A 25,953-nucleotide genomic window follows, 5' to 3' on the forward strand; every position below is an offset into this window, starting at 1 on the left:
GTGAGGGACTGGAGAATGGCATGCCTGCTAGTTGACAATTAGAATAATGTGATTCCGGGGCCATCCAAGCCAGGCAGGAAAATAAGCAACAGTGCTCATGACCATGGTCCCAAAGAAATTAGATAATTCGCTGAAAATCAGACAGTGGAATGAAGTTCAATAAACCCTCCCTGAACGTTCTCTGCCCTTTTAGTTTGGATTTCATGAATCATTTTATAACAGCAGCTCTTGAAATTTTAGGGTCATGGACTCTTTTTCAAATCTGATGAAAGCGTTAGACATTCTCCACGTAGAAACAAATGAAATAAAGCAAAAAATTGCGTGTGACTAAGCAGGATTTTCTCCACTCTCATGTTTTTTTACCTTCTCGTTTTCTCCTTCTTTCTAAAAATAGGTGTCATTTGGTAAGAGGAAAAAAAGAATGCTTTCAGCAGAATAAGGCACCAGAGCTTTCCTCAAAGAGGCAGTGAACAGTAGCAGCAGGAAGCAAGGGGTAGAAATTCCACTCTGAAGTCCAGGAAGCTTCCTCCTGGGGAGCCCAAAGGAAGCAATCCAGGGGGAAACAGGGATAGAGTCCAAGCTTGGTGGAAGAGGAGGGGCTGAACAAGGTCATGCAGTGTTTGACCAATGGCTCAATGGAGAAAGTGAAGAGCCATACTCAATGAGTAGGAGTGGTTGCCTAGAAATAAGGCTTTCTTTCTGGAAATGCACTCTACCTTTACACCCACCAGATATTGTAACCATTACCAAGTGCAGGTTTTGGTTTCACTTATCTCAGTTCCTTGTGACCCCTCACCTTCCACACCACTGGGACTGGTCTTCCCACCATGAGGGCTGCTCGTCACAGTTGTGAAGGCTGTTCACTGAACAAGGCTCTAGGCAAAGGAGATAGGAGAGACAGAAACCAGCCTGTGCTGAGCTTGCCGGGCTCTGTGGGTTGGCACGGGTCCATGTGCACCCAGAGCAAGAGCTGTTTCTAATTCTCACAAGGGTGTCCTGCAGGCTATCAGCACTTTCTATTCTTCTGCTTCCTCCTCTTCCCTTTACTGTAGAGGCCATGGCAGAGAACTGTTAGTTATTGTCTCCACAATATAATGTGAGCTGGGAGCACAGACTCCCTTCTCCCCTCCTCCTTCTCCTTACTCTGCTCCTCCATCCCTCCCTTACCTGTCTCCCAGAGCCTCTTACACATGGACTTCACTTGCTCAAGAAAGTAGATTGAGGTAGAAGGAGAAAAATGACTCACTACTTGACAAGTGTGTTTCCACCAAGCACAGAAAGAAGAAAATCGACCCAGACAGACTACAGCAGCCTCCCTCCTCCCCTTGGCCAAAGCCTTGAGCTAAGAGAACAGTTGTGAAAAAAAGGCAGCCCATAAATGGTACCTGAGTAACAGCCACAGAATTGAAACCACAGAAGAGCTCTGTGTTCTCCCACTGCTGTGGGGTGAACAGAATTGGCTGGGTTCCAGATCACACACCTGCTGTGGCCCAGGCTCTGGGGTAAGTTTCTTGGCTGGAATCAGCCCCAAGCTCAGCATAGCTTAATTCCCTCCCCTCTACCTTGGGGGAGGGGAGCTTTGAAAGTGTGGGAAATGCAAATGTTACTCCACATGCAAGCCCAGATGACTTACCCACTTCTGGCAGCCCTTTCCTCCTCCCAGGGGACTAGGCTCCTGCTGCCACAGATGGTCCCTTTCCTGAGGCCCATAGTGGCTCTGCTCCTCCTCCTCTCATTCCTGTGGGAGCAAGCCAAGACCCGGAGCTTGATTTGGAGCCAAGAAGTAACCTGGTCTTACAAAGCTTTTCACTTCAAGCCTTGACCAAGGTCCATAGTCATCATCATAATAACGGTGAGCATTTATGGTGCACATATTACGCACCAAGCCTTTTCCTTTCCATTCCATACCTCACCTAGTTTACAGCCATCTCCTGAGGAATTATTCTTTCCATTTCATAGATGAGAAAACTGAGACTCAGAAATATTGTAAAGTTTGCAAGGGTCACTAGCTCCCACACACTCTACCAATCCAACCAAAATGGGACCTCCTCCTTCCTCTTTAGATATAGACATCTGTCAAACTGTATTGCAGCCTTTCTCCAAAGGTCGGGGCCATTTCAAAGATCTACACTTGATAAAATGGCCAGATAACCATTATTAGACTAGACACAAAGAAAAGAATGTCTGGTTAAAACTCAACTAGACTGTTGTCTGACAGTCAACTGGGGATGGAAGGGGAGGGTATACAAGGGTGACTGGTTTCTCAGAACAAGTCAATTCCATTAGAACTCCATCAGAAAATTGCATAAGTGTTTTATCATGAGTACCGATTTTCTTTCCAGGAGGAGGCTTTGAATTACATCACACACAGAAAGGGTCTTGGACATGGTCTGGGACAATTTTTCTTTCAATGCTCTTATGGTGAACATCACATTATATTGATGTGGTACATGACTGCTGCAATCTAATTATGTAGTAATAACACATAAGCATGATGTCACAGTAATCTCAAAAAAGCATCAACCTGTGTGCCTGGCTTATAACTGGCACTTACTGAATGTTTATTCAGAGAATGAATAAGTGAAAGAATGAACTTTTGCAAACAGAGAATAAATTAGTGAACTAAATCAACCCTGCTCAAAGTGTAATCCAAAGACCAGGCAGGATAGGTCTACAAACTACTACCAGACCATGGTCAGATAAGCACAGAAATCCAGATGACATATTCATGGGGTATCTGGGTGGCTCAGTCCATTAAGCCTCTGACTCTTGGTTTCGGCTCAGGCCATGATCTTAAGGTTTGCGGGATTGAGCCCCACATCAAGCCCCACGTTGAGCCACATGCTGACAGCATGTAGCCTGCTTGGGATTCTCTTTCTCTCTCTCTCTCTCTCTCTCTGCGTGTCCCACCCCCCCACTCACTTGTGCCCACATTCTCTCTCTCTCTCTCAAAATAGATAAATAAACTTAAAAAAAAAAAAGAAAGAGGACATATTTGAAGTTTTTTTTAGCAACTGGATAATGTCTATTGAATCTAATAATAAAAAATGGGACTTACATTTTATATGTCCCTTTATGTTTCATTTTTTCCTATTAATTCTTTGTCTTTTCTTCTAGGAATTCAATGTGCTTTTAAACATTATTGGTCTGCAAAGATTGGAAGTTTAAAAAATAGTAATAGAGATGTTTTACTACAGCAGTTTAATCAGACGATCACAGACAGACCTGTTGGAAAAGCCAGATGACTCTATCACATGATAAGTTTCATTCTGAAAAAAATACCCTGGCAGAGAAAGAGACCGTGAGTCTGCCTTACACAAACCTTCAGCCAACAAGGTCTAACATCAGCCTTAACTAAGATGACTAATCATTTTTTGGAGGGAGAGAAATAGAAGTGTCCATTCTACCTCCTCAACTACAGCTTCTTAGAGCCATGCCATAGCATGGCGACTCAGCAGCGATCACTGTCTCCTCCCTACCCTACCCCCAAACTTCAGACCCAACCAGGGAGAATCAGAGACATTAGCATCAAAGCAAAGCAAAATCTGAGACTCTGTGTTGTGGCAGGATGGGGGTTTTCTTCCTCCACCCCACCTCCCTCTTTTCCTTCCTCTCTAGTCCCCCTCCAGCCCTTCCTGGGCAGAAGTCTGGTAAAATAGAGGAAAGTGACCATGAAAGCCTGACAATGTATACAGGTTCTGTCTGATGGGTGTCAATACTAACAATAGAAATGTGTGTTTGTTTTATAACTCTTCTGCTCTGAAGGGGTTAAGCCACCTCCAGAGAGCTTCTACATGGATCTCAGCCCTGTGGGAAGGGCAAAGAAGATATAAAAAATTGAGGGACACTGGGAGGAAAATACAGGAGAAAAGACCAGAGAGAGAAGAACTGGATGGATGGCTGTTAATAACAAGACTGTGATGAACTAGACAGGTGACTCTCTAGGAAAGAAATCTCTGGAACTCACATTGGTCATACCAAGACTTTTCTTTTTGGTTCCAGATGTTCCCATAGGCCTTTCCAGTTATGTGACCTAAGAGCTAGAGTGTGGAACCACTGTTGAAAGTGAGGTTGTCGGGAGATGGGCTTGAGCCAGATGCCTGGACTGAAGCTTAACTCAGTGTCTGACCTTGGGTAAGTTTCCTTATCTGTAAAATGGAGATAATAACAGTGACTTTATCTTGGTTATTTACAAGTAAATAAATTAATATATGTAAAGCACATAGGGCTGGATATATCTGTGGTTGTTACTACGGCATTACCCCCCCCCCCCCAACACACACACATACTCACACACTCTTACCTTTCCAGTGCAAAGTTCAAAAGACGACCACAGATGCAATGAACAAGCATGTGGTAATAGGTTCCTCGGAAAAATCTGGGATAGTTACCACACTGCCTTTATACACAACGTAGGAGTATGTATATTCATTAGTATGCTGACACTGAAAGCTGTTTGCAATATAGTAAGTGCAAAAAAGCAGATTGGAAATCCGATTATACCATACAATCCTTGTATGGTAAAAATACACACATGTGTGTAAGAAAAATTCTGGAAGGATAAATATAAAAGATGATGTAATGCTGATCATCCGAGTGATTTTTATTATTGCCTTTTTGCTTTGCTGGTTTTTTTTAATCTTTTCAACAGTAGGCATACATTTGTGGGGGAATATATATAATATTCATATAGAATGTATATAATAATATTTTTTTACGTTTATTTTTATTTGTTTGGAGAGAGATAGAGAGAAAGCAGGGGAGGGGCAGAGAAAGAGAGAAGGGGAGAGAGAATCCCAAGTAGGCTCCATGCTGTCAGCACAGAGTCCAATGCAGGGTTCCGACTCAGGAACCATGACATCATGACCTGAGCTGAAGTCAAGAGATGCTTAACTGACTGAGCCACCCAGATGCCCCTATAATAATCTTTATATATATTCCATTATATCTAAATAGATAGATAGATAAATAGATGTAAAATTTGTTTCCTTTATGTTCCTTTAACCTGCCCCAGCCAGCAGGCTGGCTTGCAGATTGCCCTTCTGAGAATTTGCGTAGAGGGTTGGGAGAATACCTTCAGGTTTCCCCTGAATCCTTCAAGCCTCAGCCCTGAATTGTGGGCCTGTATTTCTGGCTATTGATCTTGTTAATAACAAGCAAGACAGTGCTGCTGGCAGGTTGTTGTGTCCTGCGTCTTCCTGCTTCTATTGTTGCAGCTTTCATGGAGGTGGGGAGGCTGTCTCTGATCTTTTCTTTTTCTTTTTTAATCACCTGCCAATATCCCTGACATTTAAAATAAAGGGTAAATCTTTAAATGTCCATAATTGCGACCTGAAACAAATAGACAGAGTCCATAGCTCAAAGGTAGAGGCTGGAAGGTCGGAGGCCTGACAGAAGAGGCACAAGCTCCCAGGACCAAGTACTCAAGCCCCAACTTTGCCTGAAGCTGTATATCCTTGGACAACTAGGAGAGTCAGTCTCCTCATCTGTAAAGTGATGAAGTTGGGCTCACTCCTCCCTGACATCCCTTTCAACTCCAAAAGTGTGAGTCTGATAATATAACAATAGTAATACTATATAACATATTATAAATATTACATAAATAGTATAATATATACTATATAATAACATATATTATATTATATTATATATTATATATTAATATATTATATATTATATGTATTTTATGTACACACACACACACACACACATGTAAGGCCCGGACACATCCTCACCTTCCTGGGCCTCATCTCTCTCAGTCTACTTCACAGAGTCACCTTGAGCCCCAGATGAAAGCCTGCTAGAGTGGAAAATGGGAAGTTTGTGCCAAGAGATCTAAGTACAATTCCGATTCTGCCAAGCATCAGTTAAGTGTGTGTAGATGAGGCATTAGCTTTCCCAAACCTTAGCTTCTTTGTCTGTAAAATGAGCCCAGCAATAACCCACGGCATTGCTGTGAGGTCATGCGAGACAATGTCCACAAGGTACTTAATAACCTATAAAGTGCTAGGTAAATACTGGTGATTATTACTGTTAAGATATGGGAAAGCAGCCTGGACGCCTTTTAAGAGCTACGTGAATGAATCTGTGAGATAATGGCAGTGAGGACTGACCCACTCAAGGAATGGAATTCAGTCTCCTATGGCCATGGCACCGTTCCAGATGCTGGAGCACTCAGGGATGGGAGGCGGGTACCCGGCTGCAGAGAGAAAATGACGAAGGGGAGGAGGAGGAAGAGAAGAGAAAGGGGATGTATTCTAGAAGTACATCTGAACAGTGATTACTGGGACTCTGCGAAACCTTTTTTGAAAAACACGTTCAGTCAAAACCCTCAGTGAATCTCCAGTTCCCTGAGACCACAGCTCTACCATCTGACAACTGTCGTGGGTTAACTCCGGTGAGTCACTTGTAAATTGTACCCTTGCCTGTTTGCATCAGTGTAATAGCTCCACAGGCAGGTTGGGGCACCTGACTCTGTTCTTTCTAAAAGGGCAATCACGCGCGGCTGTATCAGCAGATGGGCTCCGGTGTGCTGGGACCTTGCTGCTTCTCAGGCCCATGCTGCGTGTACATGCAGATTCTTGGAATCGCTCCAAAGGGCCCCGCAGGAAGGCTCTGGGCTCTACTTTGAGTCCTATCTACACCCTGCGGTCTAGTCATTTCCTTCCTTGTTTTCAGGATCTGTGGGAAACTTCTTGCCTGTGTAAGCCCCAACACTACCCTGCTTCTGTAAATCATGTCATTTTCCGTTCCAGCCTATGTGCCAATCCAGCCCTTGGAACAGTCCTAACCCAACAGGCGATGGTCTGGAATCCCCAGCGAAGTCAGTCACTTCTGAAGAAAGCTGGGTAGTGAACACTGATTATTGTGAAAAGCATGTGCGTCCCTTTCTTGGGGACAGCAGAGAAAAAGTGAAGTCTGCTTCCTTTTTCAGAGGAGTCGTTTATCGTTAAATAATGTGGTATGCCTACATCATCCTGGCTTCTTCTCGATTAAAAACATAGACTACTGAATATTCTCTCTCCCTTTTCCTAATTTATTTTATTTATAGCACCGATCACCCATCCAATTTATCTGGTTTGTTTACATAATAATTATCCACACATACACACCTATCCCTACCCAGCTAGATTCTAAACTCCACAAAAGCAGGAACAGTGGTGCAGTCGTGGTGCTAAGAAGGTCATGGTCCAATGGGAGGTTGGAAACATAAACATGTAATTATGAAACATGGTGACTCCAGTGATGGAGGTGTGCTTGGCCGTTACCTCCTTTAGTGACTGAGTCCACCACTTCCTGTGAATCGCCCCCGACAGAGAGCCTAAGGAGTTTAGTAAATGCTGAATGAATAAATAAATGAAGAGAGATCTGTTTCCACTTGGGGAACTGAGCTTCTGTTGATCCCTTCTGTAAGACTCGAAAGGCACCTGCTTTGTGTTGAGAAATAATACTACAAATTATTAAGTACCGGAAACCCGGATTGAAAAGCAAACTTACAAAAAGTAAACAGGTGAAAAAACAAACAAAACAAAACAAACTCTCTACTCATGAAGCTTAGAAAAAGAGTACCCAAAAGGGTGGTAGGAAGAGTGAGGTGATCTGGTGGTCTGGGTTTGCCACCAATTTGTGGAGCTTTGGCAAATCACTTAACCGTCCCAAGATCTTAGTGTCTTCATCCGCAAAACAGCAGCGTCGTCCCAGCTCTAAAGTATATAATGTGACAGTTAAATGATGCAGCTGCCCTTCGCTGAGCATTTACTATGTGCCAGACATTGTACAGCCTTTACCCATATTTTTTTTTAGTAATGTTTTGTTTATTTAAGTAATCTCTAGGCCCCATGTGGGGCTCATACTCACAACCCCAAGATAAAGAGTCGGATGCTCTTCTGACTAAGCCAGCCAGGTGCCCTCAGCCTTTACCTATATTTATTCCTTTAATCCTCCCTACCTTAAGATACTATTGTCTCCATTTTACAGATGAGGAAACTGATGTCCAGACAAGTTAGTTAACTTGCAGGTGGCTGGGAAGCTGGTGAGTGGCAGAACTGGAATTCAAGTACAAGCAATTTGTAGAATCTGAACTTTTAAAAAACTTTTAAAAATTATTTTTTAAGTTTATTTATTTATTTTGAGAGACAGAGATCACAAGCAGGGGAGGGGAAGAAAAAGAGGGGGAGAGAAGATCATAAGCAGGTTCTACGCTGTCAGCATGGAGCCCAACACGGGGCTCGAACCCACAAACCGTGAGATCATGACCTGAGCCAAAACCTAAAGTTGGATATTCAACTGACTGAGCCACCCAGGCACCCCTAAAAAACTTTTTAAATTATGAATAATATCAGGCACACAAAACAGTGTGTAAAACACATAAGAATATTTTTTGAAGATTAAATAAAAGAAAAAATTTAATGATCACTCATGTACCAACTTCTCAAACTTAAGAAATGGAACATTACTAATGCCTGTGACACTCCTGGATGATGCTGCTCAACTGTATTTCCTACCCTGCCCAGAAGAGGTAACCACTTATTTAAATGCTGTGTTAATCATTCCCACGCTTTAAATTTTTTTTCACTTTAAAGATTATACTGTTAAGTTTTGCTTGCATTTGAATTCCACTAAATGGAATCATATTGTATATATTATTTTGCTGCTTGCTTTTATTCAACATTCATCAATATTGATGAACTGATGAATTTCTATATTCATCAATATTGATATATACGCCTACAGTTCATTCATTTTTATTGTTGCATAGTATTCTGTGTGTGATATACCAAAATTTTATTTAGCCACTTTCTGTTGATGACATTGGGTTATTTCTAGTTTTTGTTATTACCTACAGTGATGCTAAGAACATTCTCATACATGCTTCCTGGGAAATCTAAGCATGTGTATTTTTAGGGCATGGAATTTCTGGGTCAAGGATACAGGCTATGCATCACTACTGAGTGTTGCCAAATGTTATACCAATTGACACCCCCACAAACATCATATAAGATTTCCAATAGTTTCATATCCCTGCCAGGCTTAATACTGATACTTTTCAGTTATTTGTCAATGTAGTGGTATGAAAATGATATCTCAATGTGGATTTTGTTTTCATTTCCCTGACTACTCATGAAACTTAACACCTTTTCTATTGTTTATTGGTCATATCATGCATGTTTCCTCTTCTGAGAAATGCCCATTTTTACATTAGGCTGTTTTTCTTATTGATTTGTAGTAGTTTTTTATATATTGTGGATAATAGCAGAGCTTCTTAAATGTAAATATGTCATTAGAAGACACACAATCCTTGAACATTGCTATCTCAAAACTATTCTTTTGCTTATTCAGATTAGTCAACATACTTTTTGTTTCTCTTTCAAGCAAATAGATGTTGAGAGTGATATTTCCTGGGTTTTGAGGCTTATGACAGGGCAGTTAGCCAGCTACCAAATCCATACCCTTCAGTAGAGGTTTCAGTACTCTATGTTAGAACATACAGATGACTTAAAATTTAGTGAGTGTATATTAGAATCCCACAGGAAACCAAATTTATCCCAGGTCATTCAGATGAAGAAACTTGAATGAGGCATAACTTGCAGGTCTGAGTTAAGAGAACATAATGGACAATGTTGCTGCATCCTCAAACTAGCACCAGCAGGAAGCCATTACTTCCTTTAGAGCTGAGAGGCAAAGTGAGGAAATGTTGTCTTGGAGCCCACTGAAAGCTGGAAATGTGGAGGAGAGGCTGCCCAGAGCTGTAGCCATGAAAGGACTCACAGCTATTGACAGATAAGCATCACCAAAGCTGGAAAGGAGCAGGGGAAAGAAAACATCCAACCACTTTTTCCTCCTATCCTCTGAGTTCCAACCAGAGTCTCCCGTTGGCCACATCCAAGTGGAAGCCAGTCAGGAAGAGGTCCTGGGTTATAAAGTCCACAGGGTTAGCCTTCAGGCTCAGAGGAGGGCAACAAGAATGGAAAATGGAACTGGGGGGAGTAAAGACAGCCAGCAGCGGCCACCAGGACAGTGGGATATAAACCACCTGAGACTTTGTCACAGGAAAAATGACAAAAGGAAGCTCACACAGAAAGGCAGCAGAGTCCTAATCATCAGTGTGCCCCTACAGTGCGTAACAGGGATCATTCTCACTGTCTTAGCTAAATTAACAAGTGTAATGGACATTAAATACAGTTTATCATAACTGGTTGAGTTTAACACACCAAAATTACATGGTAAAACTGAGACATTTTGAAAAGTAACTGTACAAGGGAAATGTCTCCATATATCTGTCTGAGCCTCAGGTTCTTGTCAACAGAAAGAGAATAATACCTAATATGAGCGTTGGATGAGGATTAAATGAGATGATGCATGTAAAGTTCCTAGCTCAGGGCCTGGAACCAGTAGGCATTCAAATGTAGTTTGTTGCTTTTATCATCGTGTGTCATTTACTCATCTTGCTCTAGTTAACATTGCTACAAATGGCTCCTAATTCTGCATAGCTTTCCCATCATGTGACCCACTATTGACAAGTTCTAGAATATTCTAATCTGATCTAGAATATTCAGCCTATGTATCTGCATAGGAATCCACCAAAAACATAATGACACCACCATGTGAACAATAGTTTACAACATAAAGCACTTCCACAATCACTGTTGTGTTAGTTCTTAAAGTAACCCAGGAATAAATATCTTTTTTAAGACAAGGAAACTGAGACTGAAAGACACATGATGCAGACTTTCTAACTCCAAAATAAGTCTGGCTTCTTACTCCCTCCCAATGGCTCTTTATGTACCATTAAGTATTAAGTTCCACATTAGGATATATTTTAGAATCAGCCAAAAAAGTTAATGTGGACTTTAGGTTGAATCAAGTACTTTTAATGAACTTATATCACAAGTAAATTCTAGCATTCATTTGATCTTTAATGGTGAAAAGCTACTCAACATCTTGATTATGTTTTACTGTAGTAGCAGGAGAGATACAGTCTGAGCAAAAATAAGGCCCTACCCTTGAGTTGTTCTGATGTGACTCAACCAATAGGGTTGTCTTCTTGGCAGTGAGGATGAATACTCACCGATACCCTGTCCCCTATGTCCTATCATAACCCTACAGATCTCATGCTGGATAGATGCCCTTCCTTGGTACCAAATCCTTAAAAGGAAAGAACCAGGCTTTCCAAATTAACAATGAAATTATCCTTAAAAACCAAGAATTGGAGCAGGGACCTTTTTGCGAATGACGGTGCTCTGTGACTTTGGGGGATCTCGTTCTCATTAGCAGAAAGAAAGATAAAACGGGAGGAGTAAGATCAGATTGGAATATTTTATTAAAAAGAATTTTTAAAATATAAGCCGCTAGACTGGTGGGGGTGGGGTCTACAAGGCTGCCTGAGATCGGATGTGGCAAAACCATACATACAACTGGGCTGCTCTGAGAGGAAGTGGAGCACAGTGGTTTTGAGCAGAGCTTTGGAGTCATACAGACCTGCTCAAGACTCCTGGTGTTGGCGCTCACCTGCGGTCTGACCTAAGATTTGTCACATCAGCAGGCTGAGCCTGGTTCCTTGTGCAAGATGTACTTACTAGTGTGCTTACTAGTGTCGACATCTACACACACCATGTGGTAAGATAGTGCACACTCAAGTGTTTAGCGCGGTGCCTGGACATCCGGGCACTCAGTGAACTTTAACCATTAGGATGCTTTGGGCTTTCTCATTGCTCAGCCTCAGTTCATCACACTAGATTCTGCTGCCCCATTCAGATAGTCAGTATTAAGTAAGACCAAATGGGATGAATTACTCAAGCACTCAAATCAATTATTTAATATAAACAAGAGCATACTTAATGTTGCTACTTAGAATAGCTAAGGATCAACATACAATAGTCTACCAAATGGTACCATGAGTTTTGAAATGCAAGAAACATATGCCTGAATCTAGGCAGGCAAAACAAATATACACACACGTAGAACATACACTGCATGGACTCCAACAAAATGACCTATTTTCACTTCTTACCCCCTAGGCTAGCAAGGATCTGCTTCCTTCTCATAACCACCTTGCACCATAGCAACCCAATTCTTGTCTCTCTTTCCAAGTCAGCTCAACACAACCTTGTTTAGCGACGGTTCCTCCCCTGTGCTGGGCCCTGGGGATACTAAGATGCAGAGGAGTTCCCTCTGCCTTCAAGAACTCACAGTCTAGCAGGGAAGACAGACACTAATTGGCCTCAAGTTCTGCCAGGTCTCTGGGGAGGGCTTATACATGGATTCCTGTTCTCAAGTGTGAGCATACCCAGAGGGAGCCTTTGAGCTTGGTTCCTGCCAATAGGCAGAGGGCTTATTATCTGTGCATGTGCCCGGGTGAAGGCAAAGCCATTTGAGTGCCATCCCTGACTTTCCCTTCTTCCTCCCCTTCCACCGTGGAATCACCTCCTCTTCCTTCACTTAGCATCAGGTACCTGGGCCCTCCCATTTTCAGACAACCCTCCCACCTCCCTTCGACAAGAAAAAAATGAAAAGCCTGGGGACAGCCAATCTTAGGGAGTAGAAATTCATTCCTGCTAACATGTTAAATACCCCTTTACCCTAAAGCCTGTCCCTGAAAAAACACCTGAATGAGGGATTTTAAACTGTTTGTATGTTGGAGGTGCCTGGGTGGCTCAGTTGGTTAAGTATCTGACTCTTGATTTCAGCTTAGGTCATGATCAGCTCAGTCATGATCAGGTTGTGAGACCGAACCAGCATCAGGCTCTGCACTGAGCATGGAGCCTGCTTGGGATTCTCTCTCTCCTTCTCTCTCTCTCTCTAAAAAAAAATAAAAAATAAAAAATACTGTTTGTATGTTGGAGGAGAGGGTCAGAATCAACAGGGAAATCAGAGGTGAGCTGTGCTCGTCTTCCCTGCCTAGTCAGCTTTCAAGCACTCCAACCCTCTGGACACGCAGTGCAGAGAGCTGGATATAGGTGCTCTCAAGCCAGGCACACGGGAGACACAGAGGTGAGGATAAGCCACAGGACTGGAGGACTGGGGATGTCTGGGTGAAGGCAGACCGGGGAACTCCGGTCTCCAGAGACTAAACTCCAGGTCCTGGGCCTTTCCTGGATGTGAATGAGAGAAGAGAAGGAGAAAGGAATCTGGGGACAAGCACAAACCTGATTTTGGTACTGAGCATAGCCGCAGAGGACTGAGCACATAAGGAAACCAGAAGGTTAGGTTGGGTATGCCAATATAAGTTAATCATAGTCATTTATGTCAACTCTCTTACCGTTTGTATGCAGTGGCCATGCTGTACTAAAACAATGGTGTACTTTAACAAACGTGGTTAGGTGAGCAAATGATATACCTGGGTGTCTGCAGTCACAAGTTCTCTCTCAAGTTACATAGACCTCTATTCCCAACTTCAACAGCTGAATGAGATCATTGCTTTTAAGCCATTAGATAGAATGGGGAGTGGGGGCGGGGTGGGGAAGTATCCTCCTGTATTCAGTACTTCCCCTGATAACTTTTTATTATCGTAACAACTGCTGTGCAGTTTGTCTGTTCCCTATGCTTGGATTCTGCAAATTTTTTTTTTTCACACGGGTGCTTCATATTCATGAAATAGTAAAAATTATAAGTTCCTCCATTTTTCCCCTTACCTACATGCACATATAGGTCAACACCTTCCCAATTGCTTGGATTGGGTCCTAAAATTAATACATGATGTTGCCATGCCACCTCAGGTTAGCACTCAAATAACGAATTTGCAAAATTACCATCACACAGAAATTTGGGCCTGCTCTTCTTCCCAAGACCTACAGCCAGCTAGGAACTGTGGTGTTGGAAGAAGCAGGCACCAGTTCCTGAAACGAAAGTGTGATTTCCTCACTTCTGCTCCATGTAAGCCATCTGATTCCCTACCTGGAAGGTTTTCCTCCCACCTATTTTGGCAAATGAGGGAGGAATGCTTAGTGCATAACTGGAGTTCTTTGGGTGAAAGGTAGTGTCATAAATAAGAAATGCTTTTTTATATAATTACAGAGAAATCGAGTGACAGCTACTGCAAATGTTAATTTTTAATTAGACAGCATTGAAGAATCTTGTTATTGAACTGTATTTTATACACAACGGAGAGTAACAGGTGGATGGAAAATTAATCGCAAGGATAAGGCTATGGTCACTTCAAAATTTGATTACCTGGTAATATCCAGCAGGCAAGTGGTGTTAACAAAATTACTACTTCAGGTGAAAACACTACAGACCTTTGGCAGAGCCCCATAGGGTTACAATTGTGTGTGGGAGCACGTAGGGAAAGACTTTCCAAATGTAAAAACTAATTATATACAAGAGATATACATTTTACTATTATTTAAATAGAATGTGTCTTTAAATATGGAATTCTTTGAAAAACTCACTTCATTGTCCAAAATTATGGAGGCTATTTTGGCTTTTTAATCGAAGATAGAGTCTTCATTATAGGTCCTTCTATTTGGACTGGGCAAGCGGTCCATTTCTAGAGTGTATTTCATAAAAACAGCCAGTGGCCAAGTCTCATCAACAACTGTATCCGAAAGGAGGTGCTGTGCAGTATGTATCTAGAAAGAGCATCAGTTCTTGCCAGCTTGTCCGCTCTCCCTGTCCCTTTAGTCTTTGGGGTGAGTAAATGAGTGTGGGCGAAGTCTCTGGGAAGTTAGAAAATCTTGCACTCATTAATAGAGAAGAACCTCCTTCTGTTGCGTCTCCTGGCTTGGTTGACAGCAGTTCGGACGGCACACTCAAATACCTGCTGAACCCCTCGGTTGCTAAGGGCTGAGCACTCTAGATAGCCCTTTGCTCTCACTTCCTGGGCCAGTTTCTTTCCTTCTATGGCACTGACGCAGGAGGCCCTGTGGGGCCCCATCTCGCGCTGGTCAGTCTGAGTAGCCACCACCAGCACAGGTGTGCAGGGCAAGTTGCTCCTGATTTCACCAATCCACTTGTTCTTCAGGTTCAGGAAAGAGGTATGGTTGGCTACAGAATAGCACATCAGCACCACGTCTGCCTGCTGGTAGGACAGGGGACGGATGCTTCTGAAGGCATCGTTGCCCGCTGTGTCCCAAAGGCCCAGGCTTATCTGGATGCCATCCATGAAGACGTCCACACCTGTGTTCTCATACACCGTGGGCTTGTAGGCCTCCGGGAAGGTCTCTGAAGTGAAGCGCACCAGCAGAGAAGTTTTCCCCACAGCAGAATCTCCCACCAACACACACTTGATGGAACTCAGCATCTTCCCAGCCTGGATTCTGGGTTACAAGTTCAGAATCCCAAGTAAAAGGGCCCTCAGTGGGCTGCTGAAGCAAATGCCATTCAACACAAGGAATGAAAACCAGATGGGGTTTCTTAGGACCCCTGACAGCAATTCTCCTCGTCCATCTAAGGGAGACACAATCTACGTTGAAAACCTTCAACGGCTAGTCTTCAACTGCAACAGAGAAAACAAGGGGGGGGGGGGTGGAGGGAATTGAGTCTTTCTTTTTCCCTTTTCAATGACGGGGAACTTCCTCATTGGCAAACTGATTAAACACGCCCACCTCCGTGTAGCCAGTCCAACCCACTGTCCACTCACTCTTCCCTTTGGCAAGAAAAGCTGGGCACATACCCCAGCACAGACACCCACAACCCCACCCAGTAAGAAGCAGAAGCTGATTTTATCTCTAAATCAGGCTAATGATAAAAATACCAGCAACTGCTCCGATATCAACACGAAAAAGACCTCAATAGCAACCTGATGTGTGAATGTGGCGTCTTCAAACAGCTCTCTCTTGGCTTCTGCTCCAAGAAGTGGAGAAGGCAGCAGACAGCAGCTTCAGTTTCTAACGGACCCCAGCCACTTCGGGAACTGCAAGAAAGAGAAATGTAATGAGTGACAATGTAGGCACTTCTCTTCATTTATTGATTAATCAGCCAGTCCTTGGTTTACGTGGGAATTCATGCTGAGGTCAGAGAAAAGAAATCCACCAGAACTCTAAAATTTTGCTGTGGTTTTTCTTTTCAGGTTTTATCAAAAACTGGCTACAGATGTAATAGAGAGAGCACTGTCCTTGGCGTTTTCTGCATCTGAAATCAAGCTCCATAACCAACACGACGACATAGCTTTGAGCATGTGACTTCATCTCCAAGCCTCTGTGTGCACATCTGCAAGAATGCGATAAACTGAGGAACCACTTCTCAGAGATGTGGTGAGGATTAAATTAGTTCTTTCTTTCCAACGTTTCGAAACAGCTACGTATGCACCAGGAACACCACTGGGCCCTAGTCATATAAAATAACTGGCTTAAAAGCAAACGTATTCAGTGCCTGTCTCTTAAACAGGACTGTACAAATATGACAGCATCTGAATTTCAAGAAAGGGTCAAATAAATTCTCATTCACTGCAGGTGTAAGAGCTCCAGACAATGAGATCAGCTTTGGAGACGGTGTCCCTTCCGCTCAGGGACATCATCACAGGACAGACCAGCTTCAGACGAAGGAAAAATCTTTCAGACCAAAATTCAGAGTAAAGGTTATTAATGCAATATGGGCTTATAACCTCCCCCACAGGCTGTCTTCCTGACTTGTTATATGTAAAGCAATGTAAAACAGACCCATAGGTCTGCTTCAAAACGTAACTTTTTTTCTTAATTTTTTTTTTACATTTATTTATTTTTGAGAAACAGAGTGAGACAAAGCTTGAGCGGGGGAGGGGCAGAGAGAGAAGGAGACACAGAATCTGAAGCAGGCTCCAGGCTCTGAGCAAGCGGTCAGCACGGAGCCTGATGCGGGGCTTGAACCCACGAACTGTGAGATCATGACCTGAGCCAAAGTCGGACGCTCAAATGACTGAGCCACCCAGGCGCCCCAAAACATAATTTTTTAAAAAATCACTCCTCTAAATCCTGACATTCCCTTCCGGGAAATTTTTGTTCTTATCAACCCGTAGTTTCTGTTTGTTTAATTAGACGTAACAGCATTTGCAAATAAGTTAATCAAATACATAATTCACATGATTTTCGCATTTTCATTTTTTTAACGATATGTGAGCTGGGTGACCTTGGCCAAATTACTTAACCTCTCAGAGTCCTGGTTTCTTCATAAAAATGAGAATAAGAAAACTACCTCTTCATGAAATTATTGTGAGTATGCAGCTTGTGGAGAGGCTGTCTTAGCATAGAACCTGGCATGTGGGACCTATAGGGAACCATCATGTTATGTATTTCCACTACAATTTATTTAAAATGCCAAATATTGAATGTCTGTGGCATGGGGGCTGGGATGTCAAATGTTCAGCTGGACTCTGTCTGAAGACTCACACTGGGTCACTCATGCACTATGGTCCTTGACCTCTTCGTCACCAGACCTTTGAGCAAAGTCTCCCCTGGGGGGCTCTGTCAGGTCTCAGACCTTAGCTCTTTAGAACTATAGATGACTTAAATATACGCGTTTGTGATCCCCTCATTACTTGGTCCAGAGCCAAGACCTTTTAAGACATTTTTGAGTTTCATTTTGATGCCAATGAGGAACTAGGAAAAATGTGCATGTGTCAGGCTTTTGGTTATTAAATAAAATCTTTCTGATAGATTGATTGAGTAAAAGCCAAATTTCCTAAGTAAGTATCTGCAAAAATAAGTAGATGAGGCGAAATTGTTGAGAACACCACTTTAAAGTTGGGTGGATCTGGAGTTGAATCCGAGCTCCCAACTGACCACCCATGCAACAACCTTAGCAGAGTTTCTTAATGTCCCTCAGCCTCCATTTCCTCCTCTGAAAATTGTTGTAATAATATCTACATCATGGGGTTGCTGAAAGAATTAAGTGTGCTTAGATGTATACACTCCTTAGCACAGAGCAGGACTCCTGGGTGGAGGGTGAGTGTCTGACTCCGGATTTTGACTCAGGTCATGATATCACAATTTATGAGATCGAGCCCCACCTTGGGCTTTGTGCTAATTGCAAGGAACCTGTTGGGATTCTCTCTTTCCCTCTCTCTCTGCTCCTCCCCTACTTGAGCTTTCTCTCTCTCTCTCTCTCAAAATAAATAAATAAGCATTTGAAAGAATCCTTAGCAAATGTAAACATATTATATGTACATAGTCAACACATAGCAAACATACAATAAGTAGTCCTTACTAATAATAGCATTGTTAAATAATAATTACTAAATGTAATGCTAAACAAATGTTAATTATAAGTGAGGAATTTGAAGTGGCACTATAGAGTTTTCTCTGCCAAACAGTGCCCTGTGTATCTTATACCAAGCCATCGTGACCAAAAAGAGGGGGATTTCTTCTTGTAGCATTAAAACAAAAATATCATGTAAACAAAGAAATTCCTGTCTAAGCTGTTCCACCTAGCAAGCGTCAAAGAGTCAGTGACCTTCATTCTTAGCCAGTTCTAACACCCTGAGGCACATCAAATCAGTTCTCAGGGCCTCAGTTTCCCAAATTATAAAGTAATTTGACAAAATTAGCTTTCTCTGTGGTTCTATTAAAATGGAGGCCACGAGGGAAAATGTTATTACCTGCCTCGGTGAAAACAAGAACGTAAACCTCTGTATTACTCCATAGCAGTAAAGGCAGATGATAAACTTTGATGACACACGTAGCCTTCAGCAGATGGCTAAATATGGAGCTGGGAGAGGGGAGGGGAGGGGCTCCAGTCCATGTTAGAGCAATACCCTATATAGACATGAGAGATCATCTCCAGTCGGCGTGTCACATGTACCCACAAAAGAGCCGTTGTGGGTCCCATAGTCAGTGTGGAAGGCTGATGGGCTTGATTTCAGTGGAATTCCTCCCTTTAGGAGAAACTAATGGACCTGTAGGTGAAAAATAGATGTGGGTTTCAGTGGTACTGCACAAGTGGCCAACCGGCAGGGATGACCCACTTATGTGTCTCTCCACACAGAAGAGTAACTGAGAGCGAATTCAGATGGCATCCTGAGTAACGCCACCAAGTGACCCTTTGAGGACTTAAGTCACACTGGAATCCACGACCTTTTAATCTCAGAAGCTCTCAGTTCTCAGTAACTTGATTTTTGCCCCCTTTCTCTTTTTTTTCACCATTTTCACAGAAAGTACACCTTCCACAGGCCCGGATGTTCACACATACAGAGGAAAGAAGGGAGTGAGGCTTCCCCTCGCAAGGGCAACAGTGGAAGGATCTTCTGTCTACTGCAGCAAAAGAACAAAAGCAGACGAGAAGGAGGGCATAGGGACGAGGTGTCCTAATTTGCCTCATCTCCTGGAAAGCTGAGGGACATCCAGTAGGAAATCCTGGTTTCACTTGGGCCTCAATTCCCCATCCCAACTAATGGGTACCTACTCTCCCTTACTGACCTTTCTTCAGACAAACTCAGTGCGTCTCTATTTGCCTGCGAAGACCTGCCCTTCACTCACCCCCTAGCTCCCACCTCTTCTTGAAAACGGTTTCTGATGATCTGACCTACTGCTGGATCAGGCGTTCCCCTCTGTCTTGTCATAATCTGTCCCCATGAACCTCTCACGTAATCTTCATCACACCCCGATAAAGAAGTTGGTCCTCTTACGCTTATCCCTCCTCTATAAAACCAGAATAAGATCTGCCTGACCTTCCCTGCAGGAAGCTGATATGCATCAGGTGGAAATTATAACAACACAGCAACAATTCGTGCTTGTACTTCTACACAACTGTGCATTTAGAAGTCTTCTCTCCTTTATTCTGTGAGACAGCCCCTTAGAACAACAGAGCACTAGATAAAACTAAGGTGAAATCAGGACCACTATTAACTAATGCCAAGTTCTAGGTTATCTGGGCTTGGATTGAGGCGGCTTACTTCAAAATGCTGATGGAATCATCAACTATCTTTTTTGCCAAATGTGAACCAGGGCTGCCATCAGCCAAGAATGGCCTGTCGATTACAGAGAATACGTCTAAATGTCATCCTCCTCAAAAGAGCTTTGGGCAAAGGAACTGCTCTAGCGGCAGCCAATTCATTCATTAAGGAAATTGATTCTACCACGAATCTAACACACTTAGGTGATTAAGAAAGCATCATGTTCTTCAGCAACACATCTCCTGCCAGGGCCTTCCATCAGCGGCCCCTCCACTGCCTAGCAGGGACACCACAGCAAGAACAGGCCTTGCCCTGTATGGGTGAACCCACGGAGAGCTCCTCATCTGGCAACGGAGCTGCGTGCTTCATTTCCTTTCTTTTCCTTGGCAGGGGTGGGGGATGGGGGGCTCAATTCAAAAAATCTTAAGCAACTTAATAGAAAAAAAAGTGTAATTATCTCTAAGTTTTATCACTCCAAATTCTTACTCATTGTCTAATAAATATACACTTGTATCTATGTCTTCTGAACATTTTCTCAGATTGTTTTAAAATGCTGATTTTCAATATAGTCTACACACTTGCCAGGTTTTAGCTAAATTGCTTCCCATTGTTTCAACAATTCATAATTGCACTGCATTCTCCGTTGTTAGCAGAGCCTTTGAGTTAGTTCCCCAGTATTTCACTATAACTCACATCTGTGCTTTTTTTTTTTTTTTTATGTTTATTTATTTGAGAGAGAGAGAGAGAGAGACAGAGTGCAAGCAGGGCAGGGGCAGAGAGAGAGGGAGACACAGAATCTGAAACAGGCTCCAGGCTCCAACCTGGCAGTACAGAGCCCCATGAGGGGCTCGAACCCACTAGCTGTGGGTCATGACCCAAGCCGAAGTCAGACATTTAACATACTGAGCCACCCAGGTGCCCCACATCTGTCCTATTTTACATATAAAAAGTATATATGCACATATACATATACATAAGTTACTTTTACGTGGGATGATTTCTTAGGGGATATATTCACAAACATGGTATTACTGAGTCATTGGGTCATTTCGTGGCTTTTATTTACATTATTGAACATCTTTCAGGGACCGTACCAAGCAATTTGTATTATTGATTAGTTGTTTTATTCATTTAAAAAATTTTTGTTTGGGGTTTCCTGTGTGGCAGGCACCATAGTACGTCCCAAGAGCACCCCGGTAAACAAGATCGCTGCTGTCTGCACAGAGATTCACGTTTCACAACCGTAGAGACTTGCCCACAGCCACACAGCAAGCACACGGCAGAGGCAAAGTGAGCCCTAGCTAGAGTCTGACTCCAAGCCACAGCAGCTCCACGTGTCACCCTTCACCCATAATTCCGACCAGCCTGAGCCAAAGGATCTCAGATAAAACTATGCTTTCTACAAAACCCAGTTTCAAGACACTTGTCTTTAGCCACCTCTTCCAATCAGATCCCTATTCTCATCCTACAAGTGAACCAGTTTGGTATTTTACAAGTGTGCTGTGTTTTGATGTGGAAGCTAGTTGCCCAAGTGTGTTCACTTTGTGAAAATTCATCAAGCTGTACATCTACAATGTGTTCATTTCTCTGTATGTAGGTTAAACTTCAAGAAAAAGTATATTTTAAAATAAGGTCACTGCCTTTGCAATGAACATCTTTTCAAGTAGTATTTTATCTTAAGTCTTATCTTGCGAGAGTTCGTTTCACTCATTCTCAGCCCTGCATTAGTAATTCCCCCTTGGCATGTTTCTAATTGTTACAAATAATGATTAAATTCCCCTTAAAAATCACAGAAGAAAATCGTTTGTTTTTTTTTTTTAAGATTTTATTTTTAAGTAATCTCTACACCCAATGTAGGCTCAAACTTACAACCTCGAGATCAAGAATTGCATGCTCTACCGACTAAGCCAGCCAGGCACGCCTCGGTTTATTTTGATACAAAGATCATCTGTCTCAAATGGATTTTTTTCTGAAACTTTGCTTACAAGATGCTGGTTTGCAAGGTTTTTTTTTAAAGCTTATTTATTTATTTTGAGAGAAAGAAAGAGAGAGCAAGGGAGGGGCAGAGAGAAGGAGAGAGAGAATCTCAAGCAGACTCTGCACTGTCAACATGGAGCCCAATGTGGGGCTCTGTCCCATGAACCACGAGATCATAACCTGAGCCAAAATCAGGAGTCAGACACTTAACTGACTAAGCCACCACCCAGGCACCTGGTTTGCAACTTTTAACACTTGTTCTCCAAAGTCAAGTTTCTAAGCAGTATTTACGTGTCTAAGCCTAAACCCTATTCCATCTCACCATAACTGAGTTAAAATGGAGCACCATCAAGCACTAAGACTTCCCATTATCTCAGTGCCCTGAGCCTCAAAGCCAAGAGCCAAGAGCCCTGCTCCTCTGACCCTCAGGCCAAGCAGGGAGCATGGCACCCTTCCTCTCCTCTGTTCCAGCCACCCTTCCCAGACTGGTCTCTTCCATCCCCAGGAGCACAATAATCAGATTGCCACCACTGGTCTAGAGTTCTCAGCTTGATCCAAGTAAAGCACAAGGCCGGCCAGCCAGCCAGCTGCCCGGAGCACCATTAGGGAACACCAGAACCTCATCTCAAAACTACAGAGGTGGGAAAATGTAGTTAATGGCTTTTCTCAAAGTAATAGAAGGCATATTCTGAAAAACTGCTTGGAACTCGGTGTGCAATCCACATGGGGCACACTCAAAGAAGGTCACATGCTCTCCTAATGTCTAAGGAACCGTTTACCAAAGGACTCCTATTTTCTCAATTGGGCATGCATGTTTGGGGCCCAGTTTGAATTGTTTGAGGAAAGAGTGAGCAAAGAGGCAGATACATGCATATGTAACCACCCTATGATGTGATGTTGCCTTCAAACAAGACTGTCAAACTATGGCTCCCCTGCAGGTCAAACCCACCATCTGTTTTTGTATGACCCATGAATTAAGAATGGTTTTTACATTTTTTAACGATTAAAAAAAATCAAAAGATTATTTCATGACATGTGAAAATTATATGAAAATCAAACTTCAGTGTCCATAAATAACATTTTATTGGAATACAGTCATGCTCTTTCATTTATGTATGGTCTATGACTGCTCTCTTGCTACAACATAAAGTTGCAACAGAGACCTTATGGCTCACAAGGCCTAAATTATTTACTATTCGGTCCTTTACAGAAAAAGTTTGACAACCTTTGCTATAAAGAGAGGCAGTTCAGAGTTAAGAAAAGAGCAAGACAAGTAAGAAGAAGAAGAAGAAGAAGAAGAAGAAGAAGAAGACGACTCTGGGGTCAGGCAAGCTTGAGTTTGGCTCCAACATCTGAAACTTACTGTGTGGCTTAGGGGAAATTACTTAACTTCTCTGAGCTTTAGTTCCTTTCTCAATAGAGGCAGTATAGCATAATGACTAAGAGTATGGATTTGGGAAACATATTGCCTCCCGGCTCCACTATCTACTGGCTGTGTGATCTCCTGAAAGTTACTTAATCCCTCTAAACCTTAGTTTCTTCAGTTGTAAATAGGCAACAGTGAGAGTATCTACCTAACAAAGGTTGTTGTATGGGATTAAATGGGTTAGTGAAGGCAAAGCACACAACGTGGTACCTGGCACAGAGTGAGTACTATAGAAGTATCTACTGTTATAGTTATTGACCTAGGAGGGTTGTTGTAAGATTATTATAACTAGTATACATCATGAGCCTAAAACATTGCCTGGAACAAAATAAGCACTCACAAATAGTAACTGCTGTGATGATGTTGATATGAACCAGTTCTATAAAACCCGGAAGAAGGAGCAATTAATTCTCTGGAGGTGGGAGAAAAGAGTGGTGAGAAAGAAACCCTATGTTTCAAAGGTGACATCTGATGTGTAGGATGAATAAGATTTTGACAAAGAAGAAGAAAGGGCATGGGAAGGAGGGAGGGAAGCACGTACAAAGGCCCAGCAGCATGAAAGTACATGTCTGGTTTGGGGAAGTGGAAAGTAGTTCCAGGAGGCTGCCCTGTGGGTTGCTAGGTGGGGAGAGAGGAGAGGACAGCAGAGGGAATTATGGGAAATGCTCCTGTATTTGTTTTCATATAATCCAAAATTGTTTCAGGCCTGTCAGCACCAACAGCATGTACTATGAGCTCTATAGCCAACTAAAATCCCTGGGGCTTTTTGCACATATACTCTTACTAATCCATTCTCTTTTGATTTAAATAGTACCTATTCACTAGACTTCTAGTACCCATTACATGTCGGGCATTGTGCCATACAATGGGGCAGATTCTAAATTGAATAACACACATCCCTTGTCCTCACAAAACTTAGAATCTAAATTAGGCAGTACAAGCCATAAACCTCAACAGTGCCTAAAGAAGGGCCAGATGCCAACAAAGGAAAAAGTGCTGCTTACAATGGGCAGGAATCCAGAAAGGCTTTGTAGAGGCCAGGATATTAGAACATGACCCTTAAAACAATTGAGTTGAGATGCACAAAGATGAAAGAGAAAGAGAAACATGACCAGTGAAAGAAAGAAACTTCGGGCATGTAGAGCTAGGAGGCCAGAAAGGAGGAGAGACACCCCAGCACATCCCTGAGGCAGAACTGACACACCCAGGCCCACAGTGAGAAGACTCTGAAGCCCCAGGCCTGGGGGCCTGGGGGCCTGGGAGGAAGCCATTGGCAAACAGGTCTCTGAGACCAGGAAGAGTTCGGTATTTCAGATGAAGGTGCCTGCTGATAAGCCAGAGAGATTTCCATAGAGCCCAGGGGGCTGTGGCCACATCACAAGGGATGAGAACGACTGGGAAGGGAACAAGTGATGGCAGAAGAATAGTTCTTACACTTCCATGAACTTTGGGGTGAAATATTCAGTTACACACATGTTCTTGTCTACGTAGTTTATAATGGGGGAGAATTACGTAGGAACAGGCGGTTCTTGGATGAATAAGCTAATTCATCAATATCCTTTAAAATAGCAGTGCGCAAGTATGTTGACTGGCCAAGGAAAAGTCTTCCTAAGTTGAATGGGGTGGGGGGTGGGGGGGAGAAGCAGATTTAAAAACGGTATATACAGCATGATTCCACAGGTATGAAAATTCCAGAACACTATATAACAACATGGTAAGGTAGATTGTCTGCAGTCTTAGGATTGTAGGACTCTCATTTTCTGGTCCTTGTTTATGTGCACCGTAAAACATTTCCACAATATGCTTGTGTTACTTGAGCAATTTTGAAGTGTTTTGTATGTATGACTTTGGTGTTTGTTTGTTTGTTAAGTTTATTTATTTATTCTGAGATAGAGGTAGAGAGAGAGAGGGAGAAAATTAATCTCAAACAGGATCCACACTATCAGCACAGAACCCGACACAGGGCTCTATCTCACAGACTGTGAGATCATGACCTAAACCTAAATCAAGAGTCAGATGCTTAACTGACTGAGCCACCTAGGCGCCCCTATATGGTTTTCTTTTTTAAATTTGGCTTGGAAGGGAAAGAAAAGGCTGATCTGAGTTCCCTTGAGGCTATACAGAATTTCTCTGGGTCCCCATCAGCGTCCAAAGACAAAACTTTTCTTTATCTAGACAGTTTAAATTGTTGAACATTACTTCTAGGAATGGCTTCTGGTTCCTTTTTAAAAGTCTATCTTGGAGAGAAGACAAGCAAAACTGAGTAATTTAAACTTCTCTTACTGTCTCAAGCCTATCTCTCTTCTTCTTGCTCACAAGAGTTTTTAAGTCCTTTTTTCTGTTTTTTATATGTTCAAAGAAGTTTGAATATGGCCTGGGTATTAGAGGACATTAAGGAACTACTGCTAATTTTGTTAGGCGATAATCATATTGTGGTCATACATGTTTTTAAAGTCCTTATCTGACAGGTGAATTGAATATGTTGTCTGGGATTTTAGACTATTCCATAAAAGACAACAACAACAAGAAGTAAGGATGATGGATGAAATAAGAGTGGGAAAATGTTGACAGCTGTTGAATGATGGTTACATGGCGGGTGTGTTAGTCTATTTTCTCTACTTTAATGTATTTTCAAAAATTTTATGATGAAAGTTTTAAACGGTGGAATTTTTTATTTTCTATAGCATTTTGTCCAAGCTGTAGTTTTATTCTCATCTTTAGTTACAGAGAAAATGCAAAAAAAGTATCA

The 25,953-nt window shown here is 42.5% G+C and overlaps 2 protein-coding genes and 1 long non-coding RNA gene across 3 annotated transcripts in view; 1 reads left to right on the forward strand and 2 right to left on the reverse strand.

Moving 5' to 3' along the window:
- Nucleotides 1-12,806: 12,806 nt before the first annotated feature.
- On the reverse strand, nt 12,807-15,246 carry RHOH (ras homolog family member H). The gene has a single exon (XM_042984683.1). It carries the CDS (start codon nt 15,236-15,238, stop codon nt 14,663-14,665), a length of 576 nt encoding a protein of 191 aa, XP_042840617.1. The 5' UTR covers nt 15,239-15,246; the 3' UTR covers nt 12,807-14,662.
- A 526-nt stretch (nt 15,247-15,772) lies between these two features.
- Nucleotides 15,773-25,953, reverse strand: part of N4BP2 (NEDD4 binding protein 2) — a 153,574-nt gene continuing 143,393 nt past the window's right edge. The window contains exon 20 of the mRNA XM_042984675.1: nt 15,773-15,850. The gene's annotated coding sequence lies outside the window, so the exon portion shown is untranslated. The remainder of the gene's footprint in view (nt 15,851-25,953) is intronic.
- LOC102962718 lies at nt 15,801-19,244 on the forward strand. Its single transcript, XR_447239.3, has 3 exons — nt 15,801-15,882; nt 16,007-16,190; nt 19,061-19,244. It is a non-coding gene; the product is annotated as an uncharacterized LOC102962718 (long non-coding RNA).

This window comes from Panthera tigris, chromosome B1, assembly GCF_018350195.1.
Source record: "Panthera tigris isolate Pti1 chromosome B1, P.tigris_Pti1_mat1.1, whole genome shotgun sequence".
Lineage (NCBI taxonomy): Eukaryota > Metazoa > Chordata > Mammalia > Carnivora > Felidae > Panthera > Panthera tigris.